Source organism: Apis mellifera, linkage group LG2 (genome assembly GCF_003254395.2).
Source record: "Apis mellifera strain DH4 linkage group LG2, Amel_HAv3.1, whole genome shotgun sequence".
Taxonomy (NCBI): domain Eukaryota; kingdom Metazoa; phylum Arthropoda; class Insecta; order Hymenoptera; family Apidae; genus Apis; species Apis mellifera.
This window is the reverse complement of record NC_037639.1, coordinates 14582785-14606967: the sequence shown is the minus strand read 5'-3', so window position 1 is coordinate 14606967 and position 24183 is coordinate 14582785. Positions and strand designations below refer to the sequence as shown.

Genomic DNA, 24183 nt, shown 5'->3' with positions numbered 1-24183 from the left:
TCTCCGGCCCCCGTTCGCTCAACCTCCTTTACCCGCGAGCGGAGAGCGCCCGCTCGAGCGCCCCCCACCCATCGCTTCTCCGCCGATTTCGTCGGACCTGTCCATCGCGCTCCTCCGATTCGATCACTTGCCCCCCTCCTCCGCTTTCTCAAAGAGAGGTTCTTAAAAAGTTTTGCATCGACGTTGATTCGAAAGTGGAGGGGATACGAGTGGTATGAATTTTTCGAAAAAAAGATTTTTCGAAAAAGATTCGAGCGGACAGATTCGGATCCCGTTTCCACCTGCGCCCCCTACCGAATGGTCGAGATCGAGATTGCTGCCAGCCAAGTCGATCTAACCTGTCCCCACTCCCAATCGTACACGACACCTGTTCGAACTTGGAGACAAATTCTGTCTTACCCGAGATACAACGTTCCATATTATCCCCGTATGGAGTTTTCCCCGTAAGGAACGAGCGGAGAGAAAAGCAAGCGCGCAGAAGCTCGCTCTCCTCTTCCTCTCCCCGGCCTTTCTAGTCTCGGTCGGAGCGTCGCGTCGGGCGGAGAAGAAGAGGGACGAAGAGAGAAACGAGTTGGAAAGAGAACGGGGAGAATGGAGAAACGCTCCTACTTCCCTCGTATCCCAGAAGCGGCGGGATTATCGCGGCGACACTCGAGTTACGTCGATTCCATTCTCACCGATATTGCGGGTAATCCTGTCAGACGTGTCCGACATACCACTGGCCCGTTTTGCAAAACCGCAAAACAGACCCATCGTTGCGCGCCAACACGGCCATCCGTCGTCTCTTCTCCCTCGCCTATCCCACCATCCTTAACCACCTTGCGCTCGTAGTTGTCGATTATTCGCCATCGAAGCCACTTTCGCCGGTGGAACCGTGCCGCTCGGTGGCCACGCGGCCTGCAACGCCGCGGAATGTCGGAAGTGGAATTATGCAAAAAGCCGCGGCGGAACAATGCGCGCCGAGACGATGCACGAGGATGGAGGAGGCTCGAAAGCGGCTCGACGGCCGTGAGAATGTTGCGCCGTCGCCGTTTATCAGGATCGCTGATTCAGAGGCGAGAACAACCGTTCCTTTTTTTCCGCTCGCGTTTCAAAACTCGGTGTGCCACGCGTCGAAAGGGAAATTGTTCGTATCGCGTGATCTTTTCTTTTCGATTCAAACTCGCGAAACGCTTCAACTCTTAGCCCAACTGAATCGCACACGCGATGGGGCAATCGTTGAAAAATCGATCGGATGAAATTTCGGATAAACTTACTTTCTTTATTTTGTAATTTTGTAATCGTGATTAAAATTTTGCCCGTCTTCTAAACAATAACGAATAACCTTTCGTTCGAGAAATCATACATACGAACTCGTATGTTTTTAACTTTATCTTTATTGCGGACAATTTTGCTCGGTTTTAGTGCAGACGCGGCGCAATTTCGTCAGAGCGCGCGAGCTCACGATGCTACGTCCATCCTCGTTGCTCTCGATTCGAAAAACAAGGAAAGACGTAATATGACAAAAAACCGCTCCTCCTGTCATTACTCGCGATAACTTCCCGCTAAAATTACTTTCGCTCGTGGAACCGTTCTATGTACGCGCAAGGCAAGAAACACACGGAAAGTCGAGTTTATAACCGAGTTTAATAAACGGTATCACCGTGTGCCACGAATATCCTTCTTCATCGATTCAACGTCACCTATTTTACAATCTCATTCTCTTACGTTTCACACGTTTGTCCGCGAAGCAATTTGAAGCACGCGAAGAGCAGCGTGAATTATTATTGAAAGAAACCGTGGAAAAAGCACGTAGCTTTCACCGCGAGCGATCGGTCGTCCTCCAATTTGATCCTCGTCCGTTTTATCCTTCGTTGTATCCTTTTCGAGAATCGGTTCCTCGATCCGCACTTCCTCCCGCGATTTCCTCTCGCGATCGGGAGAAAGGAAGGGGAATTGCTGGCAAAACGACGATTCGTCGAACGGGAGTTACGGGCCTCTGGTTCGTTTTAACGGTATATCTCCATCGCGCGCGAAGATCTGGGTTGCTGGCGCGACGCGCGCGCGCGCGCGCTTGTGATTTCGCTTGCCGCGAGGCCGATCATTACGAGACTCGTTTCCTAGTCGATTCAACGTTTCTCCAACTTCGTGCACCATTACAATAGAGTTTTACGATAAAGCTACAAGTTTTTTTATTTGCGTCTCATTTATAAATCGATGACTCTTTAAAAACTTTAGAGATTATTGCAATTATACGTAATTTTAGATTATACGTTCCACTGATCTTATTATCGTACATCTTCGTTAAGAGGTTCTTAAAATAATCGATTACCAAATTTTTCGTTGTTTCTTCGCGAACGATGAAATCGCGTGTGCGGTTAACTTTTACGTAATAATGGAGGAAAGCGTTCGCAGAGAATCGAGCGAGCCATTATTCGCGGAGGTCGAAAGTGGACGAGGGCGAAGGAAAAACGGTTTTACGTGCCGAAATCGGGCGCGTAACCAGGCCGATCGACAGCTCGCTTAGCAATTACCGATTCCGGAGCCCAGGCTGGAGTCGCGTGGAACGGGCTGTGCGAACCGCTCCTCGAGCAACGGTGCATAGGCGTCGCGTGCCAAGAATTCCTCCGTGGCGTTACGTTTCTTGCCCTATCCACTTCCTTTTCTGCTCCCAATTCTTCTCAATTGGGTGAAAAGGACTACTCGTTTACACAGGAAATTAATCCTTTCGTTCGCAATCCATTGATGATCAGTTACGCGTGATCGAAGAAAAATAATAGGATTAGGTAACGACACGTGTATACGTATTTAAAACGATATATAATTTTTACCAAGGGAAAAATTTAAAAAAATGACAAAACGTAATACGCGATCGAGAAATGTTTGCTTGAAATTACTTACTTGCCAGGAATCTATGCATAACGGTATAGATATTTCTAATAAATACGATATACGTGCGTGACACGCGATTCAAATTTCATACGATTTCACTTCTTCCTTTACCTTCGTCGAGCCAGCTCCGTCGTGATCGAGCTACTACCGCGTCCTCTCCTTATCTCTCCGTTCTTCGTTCTCGCTAGGCTAAGCGCTCACGTTTTCATAAGACGGCGACGAAACGAAAAGGCCTCGTTCGTACTTTCGCGAAAGCGAATCTTTTTTTCGCGAATCAGCTCTCGCCCCTCTCCCTCCCTCCCTCCCTCGCTCTCTCTCTCTCCACCGAGAGAGAGGCTCGTAGGCCTCCGGCTACGAAGCTGAAGGTATGCGGCAGGTGGCTTTCCGCTGGTGAGGAGAGCGCGCGCGCGCATCCATGCACCTTCGAACGAGGACAACGATCTCTGGCGCGCGCGTTTCGGAATCGTATCGCGTGTATATACGCCCTCCATCTCTCTCTCTCTCTCTCAGTATTCTCATTGCCATCGCGGCGTTCCACTCGATCGGGAATTAATTTAACCGCGTCTCGACCTCGAATGGAGCATGACCTTGATAACCGTGTCCGTGATTTCACGACACGGTGTATCCTTGGAACAACGAAGCTGTAAGCCCCTCGTTAACGCTGCTTTCGTCCGCAACCAACGATATCCCTTTACTAACTCCTCTCCTCTTTTTTTTTTTTCGTATCTCTCGAAGTCGAAAGGAAAAAAAATATTTCCCTGGAAACGACTCGTTTTCAGGGGTTAACGACCCTGAAATTTCGCGAGGGGAGGGGGGGAAGAGCGGTCGAAAGGGAGAGAGGATTCTTCCTGCTGACCGTGTGTGCAGGGACGGAGAGATAAAATTGGAGACTGTTCTGGGAACAGGTAATAACGGTACCTGCTCGTCCACTCCATCTAACTCTCGAAACATCAAACTTCTCTCTCTCCGTTTGTTTCGAAATTCAAAATTCGCGCGCAAGGAGGAAAAAAAGAGTCGTTGCTCAACGAGTCGTTTGTTTTCCACGCGGAATCGTTTTGAATCGTCGTCCGTCTAACAGGGTTAGAAACGGTTGTACTCGATTCGTGAAATGGAAAAATGGAGCGATCCTACGTGTAATCCGCCACGGTTGTTGAACGCGGACAAAGAGGTTAGCCGCGAGACACGAACGCGTCTCCTTGAACGCGCTTTAGTTAAATATACATATATATATATATATATTTATTTACACGTTCTCGAAGGAGAAACGGAAGCTTTCCACGTAGTTAATCAGATGCGCGCTAATCGTCGATCGTCGTGCTCACCTTGGCGCACTCGGATGCGCACTTCTCAGCGTTCCCGAAGTCCGGCAAGTGGCCAGAAACTGTACACTGCTCGATTTAAGCTAGCCTCCTACGACCTATAATTAAGTTGGTGTCACAGATCGTGGCCACGCTTCCTCTACGATTCTCCCATTATCGATCCAGATCAAACGTGAATTATATTTATAAATAAATCCTTGTCAATTTAAAATAAGTTAAGATTTATTTATTTATTTATTATTGATAATAAAATCGGTTTGGTGGAATCGGTTGAATAAATTGGATCGGTATTTCGATATCCCTTATGGTAAAATCGGTGGATAAAAATGGCGGAGCGAATAACGCAAAGGTCGGGACGATTCCCGGAGTCGTGACGCCGAGTTGGCACGTTCTTGAAACCGAGGAATCGAGGTCAGCCTCGCGGTGAACGGGCCTGCAGTTATAACGAGAGTTGGCGTTACACGCTGCCTCCTCGCCGCCAAGGAGCGCTAAACAGAGACGCGCAGAGATGCAAAGCGGTGGAACGAAATCCGTGCTGTGTGTATATATATGTATATATATATATATATATATACACGTTGTTGGTTGCCGGTTCGCGGACCAAACACGATTCCCAAGAATCCTGTCGTCGAAGATGCGGCCATATTTGGTCGTGACTGCTTTCTAACTTGTCCCTTGAAAACTCATTCATCTCTTTGAGGAAACGGAGGGGAAGGAGAGTGGGGAGGATTCGCGTTCCGCGGAGATACAATCTCTGAAAAAAATTGCTCGAACGCTCTCTTTTGTCTAAAATAAATTTTTGATAAAATAAATAAAAAAAAACAGTCTCTTTTTTCAAGAATAATATACTTAATGATTAATTTTTTAATCATTTTCTTTAAAATTTAAATAAAAAAATATAACCAAAAAAATAAATTTTTTAAAATTTATATAAAACTCAAATAAAACTCAAAATAAAGCTCATGAATGAAATTCAAAATAAAACTCAAATGAAATTCAAAATAAAGCTTAAATTAAACTCAAAATTAAACTCAAAATAAAACTCAAATGAAATTCAAAATAAAGCTTAAATGAAACTCAAGAAGAAAAATTGGAAGTAAAAAGATATTAAAATATAATTTCAATTCTGAGGGAGAGGATATATATATAACAATTTATATATATCCTAAATATATGTTTATATTTCTATAAAATATGTAATCTATTTAAAAAATAATTATAAATAATATAATTTAATTAAAATTTATGTTAAATTTTCATAGTACTATATATATAATTATATATAAAATTGTATGAATAAATAGATTATAAAAAATTAATTTTAAATTATTATACTAATGTTTTCAATTGTAGAGTAAACTTTTATAAATGAGATAATTGTTCAAATTATTAACTTAATTTATTTTAAAGGGGGTTGGAAAGAAGAAGCGGAAGCGGTTTCTTTTCTTTCGCAAAAAAGTGTTTTATTAAAAAACTCGTATTTGGTAAATAAAATTCTGTCTCCATTTTTTCTTTTTTCTTTTTTTTTTTTTGCCTTTTCTTCTTTTCTCCTTTTGCGTACAGCGTATAATTATACGGTAGTAGTAAATTACGGTTAAAACGGAGGATAAGGGGGGGGGCGCGATACGAGGCGAGGGGGATCGCGAGCGGAATAGATCGATCGCTGGCAGCGGTGTGCTATCGTACTGAACGGTGGAAGCTTCCGTTTGCCGTCTCCGTTTCTCTTTTTTTTTTTCTTTACAACGTCGAGCAGTTACAATTACAATTATTTTATACGGCGATTAGTAACGTTTCCTTCCCTTTTTTTTTCTTCTTCTTTCTTCTTTTCTTTTCGCAGGGGCGAAGAACGATCCTCGCGTTTTCGTTTCACGTGATTCGGGGTGACGATCCTCTTTCAACAGCTTAACTTTCTTCTCGTCGCAGCGATAGCGAAAGCGCGTCTACTTCGACAGAGAGAGAGAGAGAGAGAGAGAAAAAGAAAAAGAATATTCGTGAAAAAAACGTACGAATGACTATACAATCTCCATATTTCGCGCGTATAAACGCGTGTATCGTATTTTTTTTCTTCTGATATGGATGGTGCCGCGTTACCAAAAATGGAGGGAGGGAAGAGAAGAACGGCAACGGCGCAAAATCGACGGGATTGCGAAACGAGGCGCGTGTACCTCTCTCGTGATCGTAATTCAACCGGTGCTCGATTGTACGTCGTGTTCGTACGAGGAATTTTCTCGATAAGAGTAGGCCGTGCCATTGACGAGTGGAAAGAATCGTTCGTCGCCCCGATATTAATTAATAATCGATCGCGTGCGTGCCGATCGGCGCGTAATACGATTCGTCATCGTTCCTTCGGTTCGATAAATGTTGAGAGAGAAAAAATTTTACGACGACCTCGAAGGACGACGACCTTGCGTTGTTCCATTTTTCATCTTCAAGAGATTACAATTATTATTTTTCTTCGATTACGATCCATATATATATATATATATGTACACGCGATTTCGTCACTCTTTCGATTCGATTCTCGTCGATAAAAGTTGAGATAGAAAAAAAAAAAAAAGAAAGAAAGAAAGACGACCTCGAAGAATCTCGTCGTTCGATATTCGAGATTAACGATTACAATGATTATTTTTTCTTCGATTACGATCGATCGTGATCATTTTTCTCTTTTCTTTTTTTTTTTTCTTCTTCTTCCGACTTCGTATCATTTTCTATCTTACACCGATTTTTCTCGAAAGATTAATAAGATAAAGGAGATACAAGAACAATGATAGGAACGATCGATAGCGATACATTATCATCGGAGATGATTACACCGTCGTATTCGATTTGCGTGGAAAGAAGAAGAAAAAAAAAACAAGAAGAAGAAGAAGAAGAAAGATATAACCGATTCGATTCAATTCGAATACGACGGGGTTCGAAACGGGTAATAATAATAATAATGGAGGCCGATGATCATGAAAGCATTTCCTTAAAGAAATCGTGTCGCGTGTCGCAAGCTCTTTATTTGACAAATAAATACGACAATAATGTATATGTACAAAAAAAATAAATAGTAGGAAAAAAAAAAAAAAAAGAAAAAAAAAAACGTTCACTCCCGTCGTCCAAGACGCGAAGAAGATCGAAGGATCGAACGAGTCTCGATCAACGATCCCGCGACACTTTTGCGATCGAGGATCGTTCGACGAGGTCGTGCTTGTTCGATCAAACGGGGGAAGAGGGAGGAAGGGGAGGAGGGGGAAGTCTAAACGAAACTTTGCTTGCGTTTCCATTGTCGATCGAGTTTCCTTTTTTTTCCTTTTTTTTTTTTTTCCTTTTTTCCTTCCTCTCGCGAGTTTGACGTAACAATACTTAATGTACACACATATATATAAATATATATATATATGTACGATAATTCTAAACAGTCGGATTAACAATTACGTGACAATTTTAAAATATCTTCTCGACTCTTTTTTATTTTCTTCTTCTTCGTCTTCGTCTTCTTCTTCTTCGTCTTCTTCTTATGCAAAATACGTGTTCAGCGTAGAAAAAAAACTTCGCTTACAATCGATCCTTGTATAAAAAAATTAGTCGTTTCTCCTCAGGGAAGTCGGTCAAAGTGATTTTCTTCTCGTTTCTTTTCTTCTAGTTTCTCGTCTAGGAGAGCGCTTCTATGTAGGTAGAATTTTATATATGTATGCGTGTGTATGTGTGTGTCTATATGTATATACATATATATACGTAAAAGAGGTTTGTGAGAGGTGCGAAGTGATGGAAAAAGGAAAAGGAAACGGAGGCTTTCCTCCGGAGAGAAAGGTGAAAAAGCAGCAAGGAAAAGGGAAATACACGAGGAAGATGAGTTGTACCGTGGGAGACTTTGAAAAAATTCTTTTTTTTTCCTCTTTCTACTTTCTCCTTTTTCTTCTTTTCTTTTGTGCATCGCGAGTGCAACGCGAGAGAACTTTGCGTCCATGTTTCCCCGATTGATTTCGCGCTAACTACACGGAACAGACACGGAGCTTGAGCAATCTAGTCTTATTGAGCAGTCTCGTGTGTGTATGTATATGTGTGTATCTGTGTGTAAAGAAACATTATTTTTTAGACAGAGCTAAGAGGCAGTTTTCGTACGCGACGAACGCGAGAGATAAGGTAACATAGGAGAGAGAGAGAGAGAGAGAAGCGATCTTAAAAAAAAAAAGAAAAAAGAAAGAAAAGGTACGTGATACTCGAAGGTAAACCGGAAGAGAATTGTCGAAATCCACGTCTATCGAACGTGTCTTACCTAAAATCTAAAAGTAAAGTGTCGTAAGAAAAAAAAAAAATCTTAGGTTACTTGTTATGCATATGACTAATCGTACGTAAATTGCATAGTTAGGAATAAAAAAAAAAAAAAAAAATAGAAGAAGAAAGGACACGGAATAGTAGGAACAAAAGGGCAGTCCTCGACATCTGGTGGTGTTTAACTTAAATTATTCACGCATTATCCGCGAGGTATGTAAAAATAAAAGGGGGAAAGAGAGGGGAGGGGAGGGAAAAAATACAAGGTATACAAAAAAATTGATCGGTGCAAGTACAACCGTTGGTGGAATAAACGAGAGAAAAGAGAGAGGGGAGGAGGGAGGGGGAAAGAAACATCGCGGATAAATAATCGCGGAAAACGAAGAAAAATCGTCGAATCGTCGAACCGAATTAAACGCGGATCCGTTTTTCAATATGTATATATATATAAAAAAAAAAGAAAGAAAATGATTCGCCGTGTGTCCGGAGAAAGAGGATGATTGTCGCGGTTGTGTGAACGGACGCGACAAACGAAACGTTGGAAAATTGGATCTACGCCGAGAAGGAGGAATCGAGGAATGACTCGTTTCACTGACTTCGTTCGTTCGAACGACTGGAAGGAACGGATGGTGGACTTCTTCTTTCTTCGCTTTTTCTTCGAGAACAAATTCGCGAAGCGCGATTTTTCCATGGAACATATTTCTCGCGCGTGGGAACGTGCGAGTCCCCCCACGAAAATAAACGTTTTCGCGTCGGTAACGAAGAGCAAAAACTTTCGCGTCTCTTCGCGTGCGGTCGGATTGATCGATACGACGCACACACGCACACGGGTCGTATCGGTGCAGGCCGGACGAGCGTATCGAACACCCGTTCAAATTCCTGTCTCCCGCTGCGATCGCTAGCATCGATTTTTCGCGCTTTTGCGCCTCCACACGTAAAGCTACGCTCTCGCAGGCATCACTCACGCTCATAATACGCAAACTCGTACGCGCGATTATACTCTAATTAATTCTTTGAACACGTACACACAACACGTAATAATCGCTCTCGTATTCCACTCATTCTCGTAAATCCGCGATACCAGATTCTCTTCCTTCTTAATATACATATTTATATATTACACGGTTTCGAAAAACTATATATATATATACACACATATATAGTTTTATATATATATATATATATATATAGGCCTAAGAAATTTCTTTTTTTTTTTTTCTTTTTTTCTTTTTAGAGCCACGAGCCACCTTTGCACGATATTTAGAGAGAACTCGTCACTTATGTAGGAAACATTTCCGGTTAATCTTACGATGCCGTATGCCGCAGATCGGTGACGCGCCGAAGGGAAAGAACGCGCGCCAATTTACGCATACGATCTAAGCGTTAAACTGTTTATCCGTTTAATTACACACTAAATACTTTTATTTATATATATATTTTTTTTTTTTTTTTTTTTTAGAAAATACGAGCGAGGCTTCATTATCGTTCATCGTAACGTACACGTAGAAACGATCGACGGGAACGCGAAACGTCGATCCACACTGTGCGGCGAGCCGAGCCGAGCCGAGTCGAGCCGAGCCGAGCCGCGCCGCGCGTGTCCCCGTTCTTCCTCTTTTCTTTTCGACGACGAGACGAACGAACGAGTAGGGGCTGTTCCGTCCCGCGGGTCTCCGCTCGTTCCAAAGGGGGAGCAGTTCAGTTCAGAAAACCGAAAAAGGGGGTCAAGGTTTTTTCGAGCGCTGTTTTCGAGAAGAGGTGATGCGTCGCAAGGAAAGCTCGGTCGAACCGATTTCCGATGTCACGATCGTCCTCGTCGCGCGTACAACAACTTGTTGGCACTTGTCACGTCGGCGAGAGAAAGAGGAGGGCGCGAGGAAAGAATCGACTCGATCGAGCGGGACCCGCGCGCTTTGCTTCGGGGCCCCGGAACGCACGCGTACGGATAATGCGTAAAGCGTTACGTATAGGTAGTATAGGTACTTGGTATTAGGTCACTAGTGCTCGCGAATCTCGTTACACCAGTTAGCTTCTGGCCGGCGAGTGTGTGTGTGTGTGTGTGTGTGTGTGTTGTGAGTGTGTGTGCGCGTAGCGGTGTGTTTCGGCCGCGAACGCGGAAACATCCGTTCCGCGAGGGTGACCGAGTGGAAACGGCGCGCGCCGATTCAACGTCGATCGATCGAATTCTTCATTTTTTCCTTCTTTCTTCTTTCCTCGACGCGAACGTCGTAAAACGCGCTCCACCTTTCTTTCTTTCTCGAATTCTTTCCGCGCAATTTCCAGAATCCCACGGAATTCGATTTTCCGCCTTCGCGTTTCCCCGCGAAACACTGCCCGCTCGATTGCAACTACCTGCGCGAAGGACGCGAGAAAGGAACACAGAAGTACGAGCGACAGTTTCGAGAAGGACGATTGCGTTTGTTTACGGATGAACGGGGGGGAAGGTGGGGAGGAGAGATAAGACTAAAAGAAGGACAAGTTTTACGGAGATGAGGAAACGTGTGTGTGTTGTGTGTGTGTCTATACATATATATGCGTGTGTATGTGTGTATGTATGTATGGAACTTCTACCATTTTCGACTCAATAACGTTAAACTTACTCGGCGAAATACGGATATTATATACATATATATACACATATACATATACATATACATATATATATATACATATATACATATATATATATAATAAAAGGGATTAGCTAATCAGTCTTATGTTAGAGGCTCTTTAACGTCTATGTATTATTTCAGTTGCGTGTCGCTTTGCTCGCGATTGGATATCTTTCCTTTTCTCTCTGGTGTCGTTAACTAACTCCGACGACGTATATTCGACGATTCGCACGGAGGAGGGGAGGAGGGCGGGGGGTGGGGGTGGGGGGACCGATCGTCCTTTCCTTCGTTCGTCGATCGATCTCTTTCACTCTCGCGTAAACGTAAACATATACGTTCGCGCGCGCACACACACACACACACACGCATATACACGGAGCTGCTAAACAGTCTACGTTCTCTCGTCTACACTCTGGAAAGCACGGGCGAGATTTCGTGCTCCCGAACGAATTTCCGTTCGATCCTTATCTCCCTTGACCCTTTGCCGGCGCGAGAAACTCTCTCCGAGTGATTTCTTTTTCCGACACGCTCGCGTTAGCACCAATGATCGAGGGAGCGCGAAACGGATGAATCGCGCAACGCCGCGGCCGATTCTTCTTCTTATTGCACGATTTCGAGAGGATTCCCGCCGCGTGAAAATCCTCGGAAAAAAAATTTCGTCCCTCGAAATTCGACGAATGACGACGTCGAGTGGGAAAACTCTGGAACACTTCTCGCGCCGACAGTTTTTTTCTTTTCTTTTTGAGAGGGGCGGGGAGAGGGAGGAGGAAATCCGTCGAAGACGAAACGTACGTTGCGATCAATCCATGTCCACAATTTCCAATCGAATAAACGAGACGTATATATTCCTTCCTCGACCGATCGTCGAACGACCTAACCTAACGATGGCATTCGAAATAAAAAGCCTAATGTGTTGTGGTCGTGCAAAGTGGCAATTGGAAGGCCAGTCCCTTCCATATTCTCTCTCTCTCACTCTCACTCTCTCTCACTCTCACTCTCTCTCTACATAAAATATAAAATCGCCGAGTTAACTGACTCGACCCAGTTGCCACTTTGATTCGTATATATATATATATATATTATATTTGTATATATATATATGTAAACGCGGCAACGAAAGGGAGACGATATTTCCCTTCATCCTTAATTATTTACGCACGATTAATTCGAACGAAGAAAAGCGCGCTAATCAAATATATATATATATATACACAGGCGCGTACAATATGTGTATGTGTATGTGTGTCGTGTGTTTACGTGTACTTATATACGTATTTACTTATGCACAGAACGCGAATATCTTTGACAAAGGATGAGGCCGGTTAAAAGGCGACATTACCTCTCTTCGTTCATCGCCGTTTTCTTTCGGGAGATTGGATTATTGGAGAAACACGATCGAATCCGTTTCCACGCGTTTCGACGCGCCTCTTTCTTTCACAGGTGAGAAGGCAGTGTCTGCTGTTGCAACAAGCAGATGCGCGCGCGACAATAAAAAAAAAAAAACCGACGTGTCTTACTTGACTAATAATAATGATAGTAATAATAGTAATAATAATAATAATAATATTAATAATAATAGTAATAATATAGGATAGTTAGAGAGACGAAATCGTGAGACGTTCACGATTTTGTTACGAGAGAAAAAAAAAAAAGAAAAAAAAAGAAAAAAAAGAATTTTCGTAATCGTCTGTGACAAGACGAGGGAGAAAAGGGGGAGGGGACTGGATATATATATATACGCCTCGAACGATTCAAAATATCATCGCTCGCGAATTTTCCAATTTCCCAATTACTTTCGTTTGAACGTTTGAACCTCTATCTCTTAGATCCGTGTCTTACTATCCCCCCCCTCCTCCTTTTTTTCGTTGTTCGTTCAATTTTATTATCCACCACTTGTACACACGTATATATATATATATATATATATATATATATATATATATATATATATATACACACACGTACATACATATATATATCCGAGTGGTGTGAGAGCATAATAATTCGTAGCCCGCTCGCTTCTCCGCTCGCTCAAACGTTCAAACACCGCTCGAACGAAAGGATGAAAAAGAAACGCACCCTCGACGTGGCGGCCTCGTTTCGGGGGTGCGAACCCCCGTTAAGACTACGTGGTCGTGCCACCTATGTACCCGTTGTTCAACGTCTCGGGTTTGTTCACGTATTCGACGGGGGACGACAACGCCTCCTTCCTCTCCATCCCGTTGTCGATGTCGATCGCGTCGATGGAGGGGAAGTCGAGGCGAAGCGGGACCGTCTCCCTCTTCTCGGCGGCAGCCGACAATATCTCCGGGCTACCGTTCTCGTAATCCGGGTTCGCGGCAATCTTGGACGAGTTGGGGCTGCCGAGGAAGCTTCTCTTCCCGCTCGGATTCTTGGGGCTGGTCGCGGATCTGTTGCTCGTCGACAATTGGCTCAGGTTACTGCGGGACGCGCTCTTCGCGTTTATGAACGGCGAACTCTTCACGGACTTGAGGCTGTCCTCGACGAACGGCAGGTTCAACGCGTCCTTGGCGATCGAGGCGATCGAGTCCGCCGAGACGCCGTCGAAGTCGTCGAAGCCGGCCTTCAACGGGACGTTGGACGAGTTCATGTCGTGGCAGTTGGGGGTCGTCTTCGAGTTCTCGCCGTACGAGTCCATCCTGAAACGGGAGCCGAAGCTGTTCTTGATGCTGGCCGGCTCGAAGCTGGCGAAGTCGCCGAAATCCTGCCGTAGAGGGGAATCCTCCTCCCCCTCCGCCTCCTCCTCCTGCAGATCTTGCAAGGTGGCCAGTTCCAGGTGCCTGGGAAAAGTGATAAAACGACTAATAGGAGAGAAGGGAGATACTCGTGAGGCGCGAGTTTATTATCCATCGATCCATTCCAGTGAAGAAAGAAGAGAGAGAAAGAAGAGAGAGAGAACATATTGCACGCTCACTGATTTGTCTGGGGCGAGTTGGACCTGTTCTGATTCCTCGCCTCCACTCCCTCCGGGCTGTGATAGAAGCTAACCTCTTGAAAACTGTCCGAGTCGATGTGTTTCAGCAACATGCTCGCTATGTCCATGAACGTCGGCCTCCTCGTCGCCTTGTGCCTCCAGGTCCTCTTCATCAGCTCGTACAGCAACTCGGGACAGTTCTCCGGCCGTTCCATCACACCTCCCTCGATCACGTATCTCAGCACCTGGAAGAGAAATCGTGGTAAGAAACTTGGAACGACGAGAGAAAGACGAACGATCGTTCAGGATATACCTGCTCGTTCGATAAACCTTGATAAGGCTGGGACGCGAAGGTGACCATTTCCCACAATACGACGCCGTAGCTCCACACGTCGGAATAGCTGCTGAACACCCCGTCCTTCAGACTCTCTGGCGCCATCCACCTGACGGGCAACAGACCCTTGCTCCCCTTCCTGTAATAATCCCTCTCGTAGATGTCCCTGGTCATCCCAAAGTCGCCCACCTTCACCGTCAAATCCTCGGCCACCATGCAATTACGGGCCGCCAAGTCCCTGTGCACGAACTTCTTCGTGGACAGGTACGCCATCCCGTCCGCGATCTCGATCGCCATCTGCAGAATCCTGTCCAATTTCGGGGGCGCGTTCGACATGTTCTCGCACGGCCTGTGGCTCCTCAGATACCTCTTCAGGTCCCCGTTCACCATCAACTCCATGATGACCAACGTTGGCTGGCCGCGGGTCACCACGCCGAGGAGTTTCACCACGTGATGGGCGTCGAAACCTCTGCGAGAGGGATATAAGAGAGATATAAATCGTCAGACAGGATCTTCTCTCCTCGTCTCACTCACTTCATCACGGAGGCCTCGTTGAGAAACTCGATTCGCTCCCGATCGGTCGCGTCCTTGTTCACCGTCTTCACGGCGCAGCGAACCTCCGACTTCCCCTTCACGATGTCTTTCGCGATCCCCTCGTACACCATGCCGAACGTGCCGGTCCCCAGGGACCTAAGCATCTCGATCTTCTCCCTGGGCACCTCCCACTCGTCCAGCACGTAAGGCGTGCTCACGTACTCGGGGTTCACGGTGGCGATCAGCGTCACGTTGGGCACGTTCCTCAAAAATTTCCGCTTGCACGCGTAGAAGGCGACCAAGCTGAGGGCGGCGAGGACGGCGCAGAACAGCAGCCAGAACACTATCCAGAACGTGTTCATCGTGTTCCGTTCCTCGATGTAGAAGTACTTGACGTGGGTGTACGCCCCGTTCCCGGCCAGGCTCGTCGCCCGCACTTTCACCGAATAATTGCCGGCTGGAAGCTCCTTGAGGACGTACGAGTTCCCGGCCTTGGTGAAATCCCGCCTCGTGATGCACACCACCGTCGGTTTATACTGAAAATCCAACCGAGTTTTGATCCTCGATGAATCGAATGAGAGAGAGAGAGAGAGAGAGACTCACGTTCTGTATGTCGACCCTCTTGTACTCGATCTGATAGGTGATGATCAGGCCGTTGGGTTGCGGCGGCTCGTCCCATTGAAGCGTGACCATGGTGAGACTGTTGTTCTCGCCCGAGATGCTCATCTTGAACGTATTCGGGGGAATGTTGTCGGCGCTGTCCAACGACATGGTGCGAAACGTCCTCATGCTCTTGGTCGAGCATTTCTTGTAAGTGTCGTTCATCTCCTGGGCCCTGCACGCCTGCACCTCGATGTTGTACGCGGCGAAGTGGCGCAGATCCTTCATCACGAACGAACGATTCGTGCTTGGCACGTTCTCCTCGAACGCCACGTACGTCCCGTTCACCTTCTTCATCACCGGCTGCCAATACACACGCATACGTGTTAGAGACGCGGAGCGAGAGAATCGAAGGAAGGATCGATCGATTACCTGATCCAACGATTTCGTCTTCCTGAACAATATATCCGAGACGTCCCGTTTCCTCCTCGGTTTACGCTTCACGTACACCTGGTTGTGCAACGCGTCCTCGAAATCGATCGCGCTCGACGCCTCCTTCTCCCTCAGCGATTGATCGGTCTCCCGATCGGCGCACTCGCAGGTCCCCGTTTCGGGCACCATCTGCTCCTTCTCCTCCTCCATCCGCTTCCTCTCCTCCTCGGCGAGCGTGATCGGCTTCTTGTCGGTCAGCATCATGGCTGGAAAAATCGTACGAAGTAAGAAGAAAGAAACTTCTCTCTTCTTATACAAGGATCGAAGGGTTTAGGGATTTACTCACGTTCCTCGCAATAGTTTCGCTGATCGATGAAATTGGGATCGTCCGGCTCCCATCTGCCCACGATGCGATAATGGGTGAGGTTGCCGTTGTTGTGGAGGGGCGGTAGCCAGGACATGATGAGCTCGCTGCTCGAGTTGCTCCACGTGAGGAGGGATCTGGGCGAGCTGGGCGCCTCGGGCATGGTCCTGAAGTACGTGAGGTTGCTCTGGGCCCCGGATCTCTCGGTCGCGATCGTGTAAGTCTTCACGTAATAGGCGTACTGGGTGTACGGCTTCAGCTGGGACAGGTAGTGGGTGTGCACGCTCTTCTCCTGCCTGCTGTCCATCAGGGTCGAGTTGGTGCTCGCGGAAACGTCGTCCACCTTCCAACCGTCGCCCCCGCACGCGTCCCTCCCGTCGTACATCGTCACGTTCCTGTTGGGCGCCTCGATGAAGTACACCACGTAGCCGAGGAGGGACCTCGCGTCGTGGTGGACGAACGGCTCCCACTCGATCACCGCCCCCCACGGCGACTTCTTCCCCACCCTCGTCTTCAACTCGGTCACGTTGCACGCCACCTTGTCCCCGTTGCTGTTCGGCGCCACCTCGTAGTCCGTGAACGGGCCCAGGCCCGCCTTCTCCCTCAGCATCTCGATCTTGTACAGGCACAGCTTCGGGTTCAGGTGGAAGAATATCTTGCCCGGCCCGTCCTTCGATTTTATGCTGATCTCCTTGTGCAAGCTCCAATCCCACAGCTCCTGCAGATTCTGATTGTCCATCACGAGCAGCGTGTACTTGGAGTTGTCGATGTCGTTCCCCCGTATCACGCGCAGATTCTTGAGAAAGTTGAGGGATATGAGGGGGAAGCTGCGCACGATCTTCAGGTAACCGTCGATCTCCTCGATCGTGCTCAACCCGTCCTCCAACTCCTTCACGATGTTCTTCCCGCCCCGTATCTGGATCTCGAGGCTGCCCGTTATATGGGTGCAGCCCCGCAGCTTCTGGGCCGAGGCGATGCTGTCCACGTTCGCGCCCGCGCACTCCTTCTGGCACGAGCCCTCGCACTTCTTGCACGAGACCCTCCCGTTCGACTCGTCGTCCATGTAGCCGGGCGGGCACTCCATCACGCAGCTCCCGTTGAAAGGCTTGTACGGGTAGTTCTTCACGTTCTTCAACACCTCCTTCGGCTTCTCCATCTGGAGGCATCTCGCCTCGTCTATGCAACGGTGATTCATGAACTCCAGGCTCCCGTTCGGGCACCGTTCCCTGCACTCCGAGTCGCCCGTCACCACGTCCTTGCACACCGTGCAGTCGCGATTCGTCGGCCCGCTGCACGTGCCCAGGCACGACGAGTGGCAACAGTTCCCAGCCTCGTCGCACGCGTTGTTCTCGCACTTTCTGTCGCAGACTGCAACCGATCGTCGTTTCATAGCGGGTAATAGGATTAACGATAATAAGCGAAGTAAGGGGATATATATATATATATATATGTATAGGAGTATTCGCTGCTACACTCTTTTTTCTGGGGAGGAGCTTGGTTGAGGATGGAATTTCGAGCGAAACGCGCGTGAAATAAGGGGTGGCGGTAAACAAGGTTTTACCCCGGCGATGATGCGTCTTTCGTTTTTCGTTCTCGGATCCAACAGTCCCGTCACGTTCTCCGTGGGGGACACGTGGCGACGTCTCCAACTTTCCCCGGTAATTTTTGCCCAAGGGGGAAAACGCTCCTTTCGCTTAACGCGCCGCGTTACGATCGATAAAACGCGAGCCGAAGAAGAACAAGACCGAGAAGAAGAAGGAGGAGAAGAGGGGACATCTACCTATTTTACCTACTTTTACCGATCGAGTGACAGAGAGTTGAGATCGGAGAGTATAGAAGGAGGATGGAAAGGGGGTTAAATTTCGTTCGAATCGAATTTAATTTCCAACTTGTCGCTCGATTCGTGTCCGCCTTGCGGCGTAATTTAGGAGGCGTAGCGCGCCCACGGGCGTAGCCACCGCCTACGGTGGCCGACGTGTCGCGCCGCCGTCGAGCCCCCCTCCTCCCCCGCTCCTCGCGAGGGGACCCTCCGTTTTCCGCAAGGCCAACGGAATAATCGGATAATTTCGGGTGGAATCGGCGATCGAGTGGGTCGTCGGTGAGCGCGTGGGAGCGCGGCAACGATGCCGCGCGAACCGCGGCCCAACTTTTATCTCCGAGCCACCGCTCACAGCTCCCCCCCTCACAGCGTTCAACAAATTCGTTGCGAACTCGAAAATTGCTCGGTTGGAAAAACGCGCTCTCGCGCCAAATTTTTTTGCCCCCCTTCGCGAAATTTTTATCGCAGGGAAGAAAGGAGGAGGTGAAGAAGAGAAAAGAAAGGGGAATTACTTCGTTGGCAGTGTTGCTGGTTCCAACAGAGGTATTCATCCTGCTTGGTCAGTCTTTGCGGACAGTGCTTCTCGCACACCGGGCACGCGTTTTTTGGATTGTTCCCCTGTAAACAGAAAGCGAGGAAAATCAGGATACTCGTGTATATATATATATGTGTATGTGTGTGTGTATATATTTGGTCGAGAGATGGATTTCGGAAACGGTTTTCGAGAGCGTTCGTTTCACGTGGCACGCCGATGGCCGAAAACTGGCGGGCAACAAAAGGGCCGAGCAGTTTGGCCGCCCCCTTGTTAGCTTATACGCGAGCCAAGGGAATTCCTCAAGTTCCGCGGAGGCTGGTAGAGCGCAAAAGGCCGGATCGATACGTCTGGCGCCTTGTATTATTTATTTTTATCGCCGTACACGTACACGCGGCCAAAGCCTTGGCCCCAACTTTTTCTTATTTTCATACACACCTAGGGGGGGGTACACAAAATACCGATACGATTTCTTCCTTTCCCTTCGTTCGCGAAAGAAGAAGCTCGAAACGCCCCTGATTTCCCTTCGTTCCCATTGTAAACGATTTCCACGGTTTCAGCCACGACGAATACGTGTCAACGGACTTATCTTTTTCCTTCCTTCCTTCCTTCCTTCCTTCTTTCGATCTACAAAAAGGCTAAGCTTTCGGTCGTCGCAAAAACGAGAATCCAGCAATTTTTTTCCAGGGAAGAAGAAATTATATTCGTTTCGAAGGAATCAAAATTTAAAATATCGAATTTTATTTTATTTTTTTTTTTATCAAAAGGGTGGGAAAAAAGGGACGTATTTTTTCATATGTATTTTTTCCCACATGTCTCTCGCGTACACGGGAAACATTTCCAATTTAAAAAAAAAAAAAAGGAAAAACCGTTCCAACGTTTTTCAACGTTGGATGGCATTTTTCGTTGAAAATTTGAAATATAGAGAGAAAAAAAAAAACTCCCCCAACGAAGATATCGAAACAGCGATGGAAAAAAAAAATTCCAAAATTCGCATAAAAAAAAAAAAAAAGGAATCGATGTGGAGCAGCAGAAAGAGTAACAGATATAACTCTCCGAGGATGACGGTCGAATCTCTCCGGTCGAAAGCTCGAAACTTGGCGACGAACCCCTCGACCCTCGACCCTCGACACGCTCGAATTTTTTAGCACGCCAGCCGGAAACTAATTAACCCTCTGACCCGGTCACGTTCCATCGATCACCCTCGCGGCCCCCGCTCCCGCGACAAGCCTCCCTCCCACAACAGCCGACTATCGACTCGCCTCGAGAGGAGAGAAATGAGATATTTATCGGGATTCCCATGGCTCCGGAGGTTACGACGAGACAGAGAATCCCTCCCAACAGACGGAGAAACTCGAGCTATGATTTTGTAACGCGCTGTTCATCTTCTCTTTCTAAGAAGATTCGTTCTAAATCGAATCGAGCGGAGCGAGTTCGGTTTGAACAGGGAATATAACGAGAGATCTTTCTCGTCTATTATACACGTGATCAACAGGTCACGATCCTGCCCTCTCCTCTACTCTTCTTTTTTCGCGATCCATCCGAGTGTTTGTACTCGGTTTGGTTTCATTTATTTCTTGCGTGCGGGGTGGAGATTAATTCGAAAAAAAAAAAGAAAGGAAAGTTAAAAATAATGATAAAGTTACTTTAAATAATTACACACGGCAAAGCGTTTTTATTCCTAGCTTCGTTATAATCGATACATCTTCTTCGTGATACGAGCTCGCCACTAATGTATAAAGTTATTTACGGTTACTCGACGCTTCGAATAAAAAAAAAAATTGTCGAAGCAACTTTATTCTTAGCAACTTGGACTTCAATTAAATTTCTCTCTCTCTCTCTCTCTTTTTTTATTTTATCGAGAAAATGTGTCGTTTCGAGCAAGTTAACGTGATATGTGGATTTTAAATTTCGAAAAAGGAAACAAAAGAAAGGGAAGTAATTATATACATCAGAGTGGAGAGAGAGTAGGGAGAAAATTGCACGTCATCGTTTCGCATCAAGGATGTAAAAAATTGATCGAAGAAGATAAATTTCGATATCGAGACAGAAAAGAAGAAGAAGAAGAAGAAGAAGAGTGCCGATATCATGTCGACATTGAGCTTACAAAGTAGCAGATGCAACTTTTTCTCTCCGCTCGAAACGAGAAAGAAAAGAATGAAATCGTGAAACGGCACTTTCTTTCACCCTTCCCTTCCCTTTTCGATATTCATCGAAGAAGGCCAGGTGACACGTATCTCTTCCCCTCGATCGCGAAATTACAGATAATTAGCCGTCGAAATTGCGGAACGGGCGGTGAAAAGAGCGACGAGAGAGAGAGAGAGAGAGAGAGAAGAGAGATTGACGGCGCGAGCAACGGGCAGATTTATCTCGCGGAAGAGGCCAGAGCACGCGACGCGTAATATACGAGGCGCGAGCTACGAGGAAATCGATAAAGAGTCCCCCCTTTCCATACACCAGGGCGAAACACCAGAGCCGCGCGTTTCCATTAACGAACAATGAAAATTTAAATAAAAAGTTATCGATTGAAAGGGGTCGTCGTCCACACTCTCCCTCCTTCCCTTCATTTTTATACATATATTTTTTTATTTTTATTAAATCCACTCCCATCGACTGTCTCTCTCGACTTTCTCTCTCTTTCTGCATCGTTCGCGAGAGGAATAATTCAAGGCGTGTAGTATCGCGTGGCGAATTAGCGGATCTCTCCGCTCCTTTTTTTCCCCCTTTTTTTTTTAAACTCGTAAACCTCTCTGGTCGCACGATCCGCCGAGAGAATCGAAATTTCCGAGAACGGCGCGCACGGCCGCGTTTCGAAAGTGGAACGGCGCGCGTACGTCCACCCACCCACCCTTCTCCTACGCCGTTTCTCCTTCGTGATCCATTGTGTATCGCGTTGTATCCCGTCTAATTCCTCGCACGGCCAACGCGCGAAATCGTTCCATTTTCGAAGGAAATGGTCGGCCGATCGATCGAAAATGTCGAGAGGAGATTTCACGAGAGGAGAGTTCGAACAGGGTTGTCTCTCTCTCTCTTTCTCTTTCTCTTTCCTGTTTACCCGAGATTCGAATCTCTTTTGGCCGGAAACCGATTGCTCGGAATCCTAGTAGTAGACCGGGGGAGGATTTGTCGCAAGTCGGCACACATATACACGCGCACACATTTTCACTCGCGATTCTTTCGAGAGATCCGATCGAGTCTTTCCTTTTTTTTTTTTTTTTTGACATGGAGAAGTAGTCTCCTCCAACAAGTCTCGACCACCATCGACTTTTTAACCACCCTCGACAACGTTTCTAAAGGGGCAAACGGAGAGAAAGAGAGAGAGTATCGGAGCGAAACGGAGCGTGGAAAATATCGTTCGTTTCACCTCTCCGTCGAAATCGAGTCGAAGGTAATAATCGTTACATCTTTTTTTTAAACGGAGCGTTCGAATTTCTCGAGATTAAGAAAGTAAAGGCAACGTTCGTGAGATCGAGCGATACCGGTCGGAAAGTAGCGGTCGAAGTAATGAAATTTCGCGGTAGGGGGGGGAAAAAGAAACGGAATTGAAAGCGTGCAACAACGCAACACCCACGAATTCTTCTCGTCCACGAATTCGCGAAGCGGAGTTGAGCTAGCGCTCGTTCGTTTCCAAAATGCGAAACACGTGATCCTCGAGTGCGTCGTTCTGCCTCGTTATCGGTTGCAATTCGGTGTTACGAGCGCTCGTACGTCACGCTCGCGTTTCGCCTTTCGACTCTCGATGGGTCTCTGGTTAACTTTCGGTTTTACTCTGCAATTTCGAATTTTTTTTCGTTTTTACTTTCCCCTCCCCCCTCTTCCTCCTCTTCCGTTTTTCGAGACGAAAGGTGTTCCTCCTCCTTCGGTATAACCGAGTCACGGCTCGTCCGATTCCTGTTTTATCGACCGAGTCGGCCATTCGGACTCCACCAATAATACCACCGCGATAGATTTGTTCGTTGATCGGCGACCGTTTGCAGGCATCGCTCGCGAACAATAAGACCGGGAATAATACACGCGTCATACGCTTTGTACGTACCACGCATTCGAGCTTTCGAAGCGATGGGCATTTTGTACACGCTGCGCGTTACGCGATCGCATTCAGGAATTATTGTCGCTTTATTTCCACTCGTCGCTCGAGCTCGAACATTGTGTCGCGTTTGCCAGCCGGTGTTTTGTCTTCCGCGCCTGGCGACCGACACCCGACTTTCGCGCAAGCCCGGTTAAACGTTTAATTCCTATTTCGACGGATAACAATCTCTCTTTCTCTCTCTCTGAAAAAAAAAAAAAAAATCGATTCTCTCCCCGTTGTCGTCGCGAAAATTGTATTTATCCGAACGAAATAATCCCCTTCCCCCTGATATCCGTTAATTATTCGGACGAGGCGAGCGAGATTTTTATCCGGGACGGCGAGCACGAAATTCCCCAAAGTCCCTTCCGATTTATTTCAAGATAATCGGGCGCGCGGAATCGCGGCCCTGTCCTGCGGCGGTAAAATCTCGCGTAGCGGTTAATACCACGGTTAGAACCCCTTCCCTCCTCGCCTCTCGTCACCGCGGATCACGATATTATTATCCCCGCGGCGCGAGGACAGTCGGTCGGTCTAGAAATAGTGGCGCGTCGCGAGCTGTGAGCCGGCAGCCACCGATTCTCCCCCCCCTCCCCCGATTTATACCGACTCGTATTATTTTATATCCCTCGAATCGAACCCGTATTCCGACCACTCCTCGAGGAGGAGGGAGGGAAGAAGTTTCGAGGAGGAATGTATATATCCGAATGGCCGGATACGCATCCTTCCCGATTATTTATTTGGGCCGCGATTGTTTATACTCGGGGATGGATGCCAAGCTGGGGGGGAGGGAGAAGAGACTCGTACGTTGCGGAATAATGACCCTTGTTGTTGTACGTACTCTCCCTCGAATTTCTGGCAAGAAGACGGCGGCGTGTCGAGTTGGCCGGCAAGGCGCCGCCATTAGCCGCCGTTCCACGCGATTCTTCCGTGCCAACGGAAGAGGAATAAATGGATGGATCAAAAGAGTCGAAATAATCTTTCCCTTCTTCGCTCGGATGATGCTTTCGGTTATTATTTCCCGACTCACCGAGATCACGTGCTCCCCTTTGCCAGCCTTGGCGATCAGGTCCCAGTCGATCGTGTCCACGTAGCAGAGCGCGGGGTTCTTCTCGAAGCGGACGGAGCCCCTGACGATGGTCGTCAAGCTGTGCAGCCCGATCTCCTGCAGGTTCATCATCTCGAACGCGACGAGGGCGTAGTTGATGAACAGCGAGTGGCCACGGATCACGGTCAGGTTTGGGAACAGGCGACCGATGCTGCGCAACCCTTTTACCCTGAGAACAGAAACAGAGAGAGAGGGAAGAGCCGTAAAAGAGAGAGGAAGGAGAGGAAGGAGCCGGCTAGACGCGAAAAGTTTGACGAACTTAGTAGTCGTAAAATCGACTCCCCTTGCCAATAGAACGAACAGTCTCTTTCTCTCTCTCCAGTTTGAAACTCGAAATCTTGCCAGCTTCCTCCTCCTCCTCGAAACGAATCGACGAATCGTATCTCGTTGTTCATCCGTTATT

The 24183-nt window shown here is 47.1% G+C and overlaps 1 protein-coding gene across 4 annotated transcripts in view; it reads right to left on the bottom strand.

The window, feature by feature from the left end:
• Nucleotides 1-13132: 13132 nt before the first annotated feature.
• InR-2 (insulin-like receptor-like) overlaps nt 13133-24183 on the bottom strand; it is a 51035-nt gene continuing 39984 nt past the window's right edge. For 2 of the 4 annotated variants that reach the window (XM_006568694.3, XM_006568695.3), the window contains exons 4-11: nt 23703-23949; nt 18587-18692; nt 16238-17623; nt 15463-16157; nt 14860-15395; nt 14305-14794; nt 13992-14236; nt 13133-13857 (exon numbers count right to left, since the gene is read on the bottom strand). In XM_006568694.3, coding sequence (XP_006568757.1) covers nt 13182-13857; nt 13992-14236; nt 14305-14794; nt 14860-15395; nt 15463-16157; nt 16238-17623; nt 18587-18692; nt 23703-23949 — 4381 coding nt within the window. In that variant the 3' untranslated portion in view covers nt 13133-13181. 4 annotated transcript variants of the gene reach the window in all.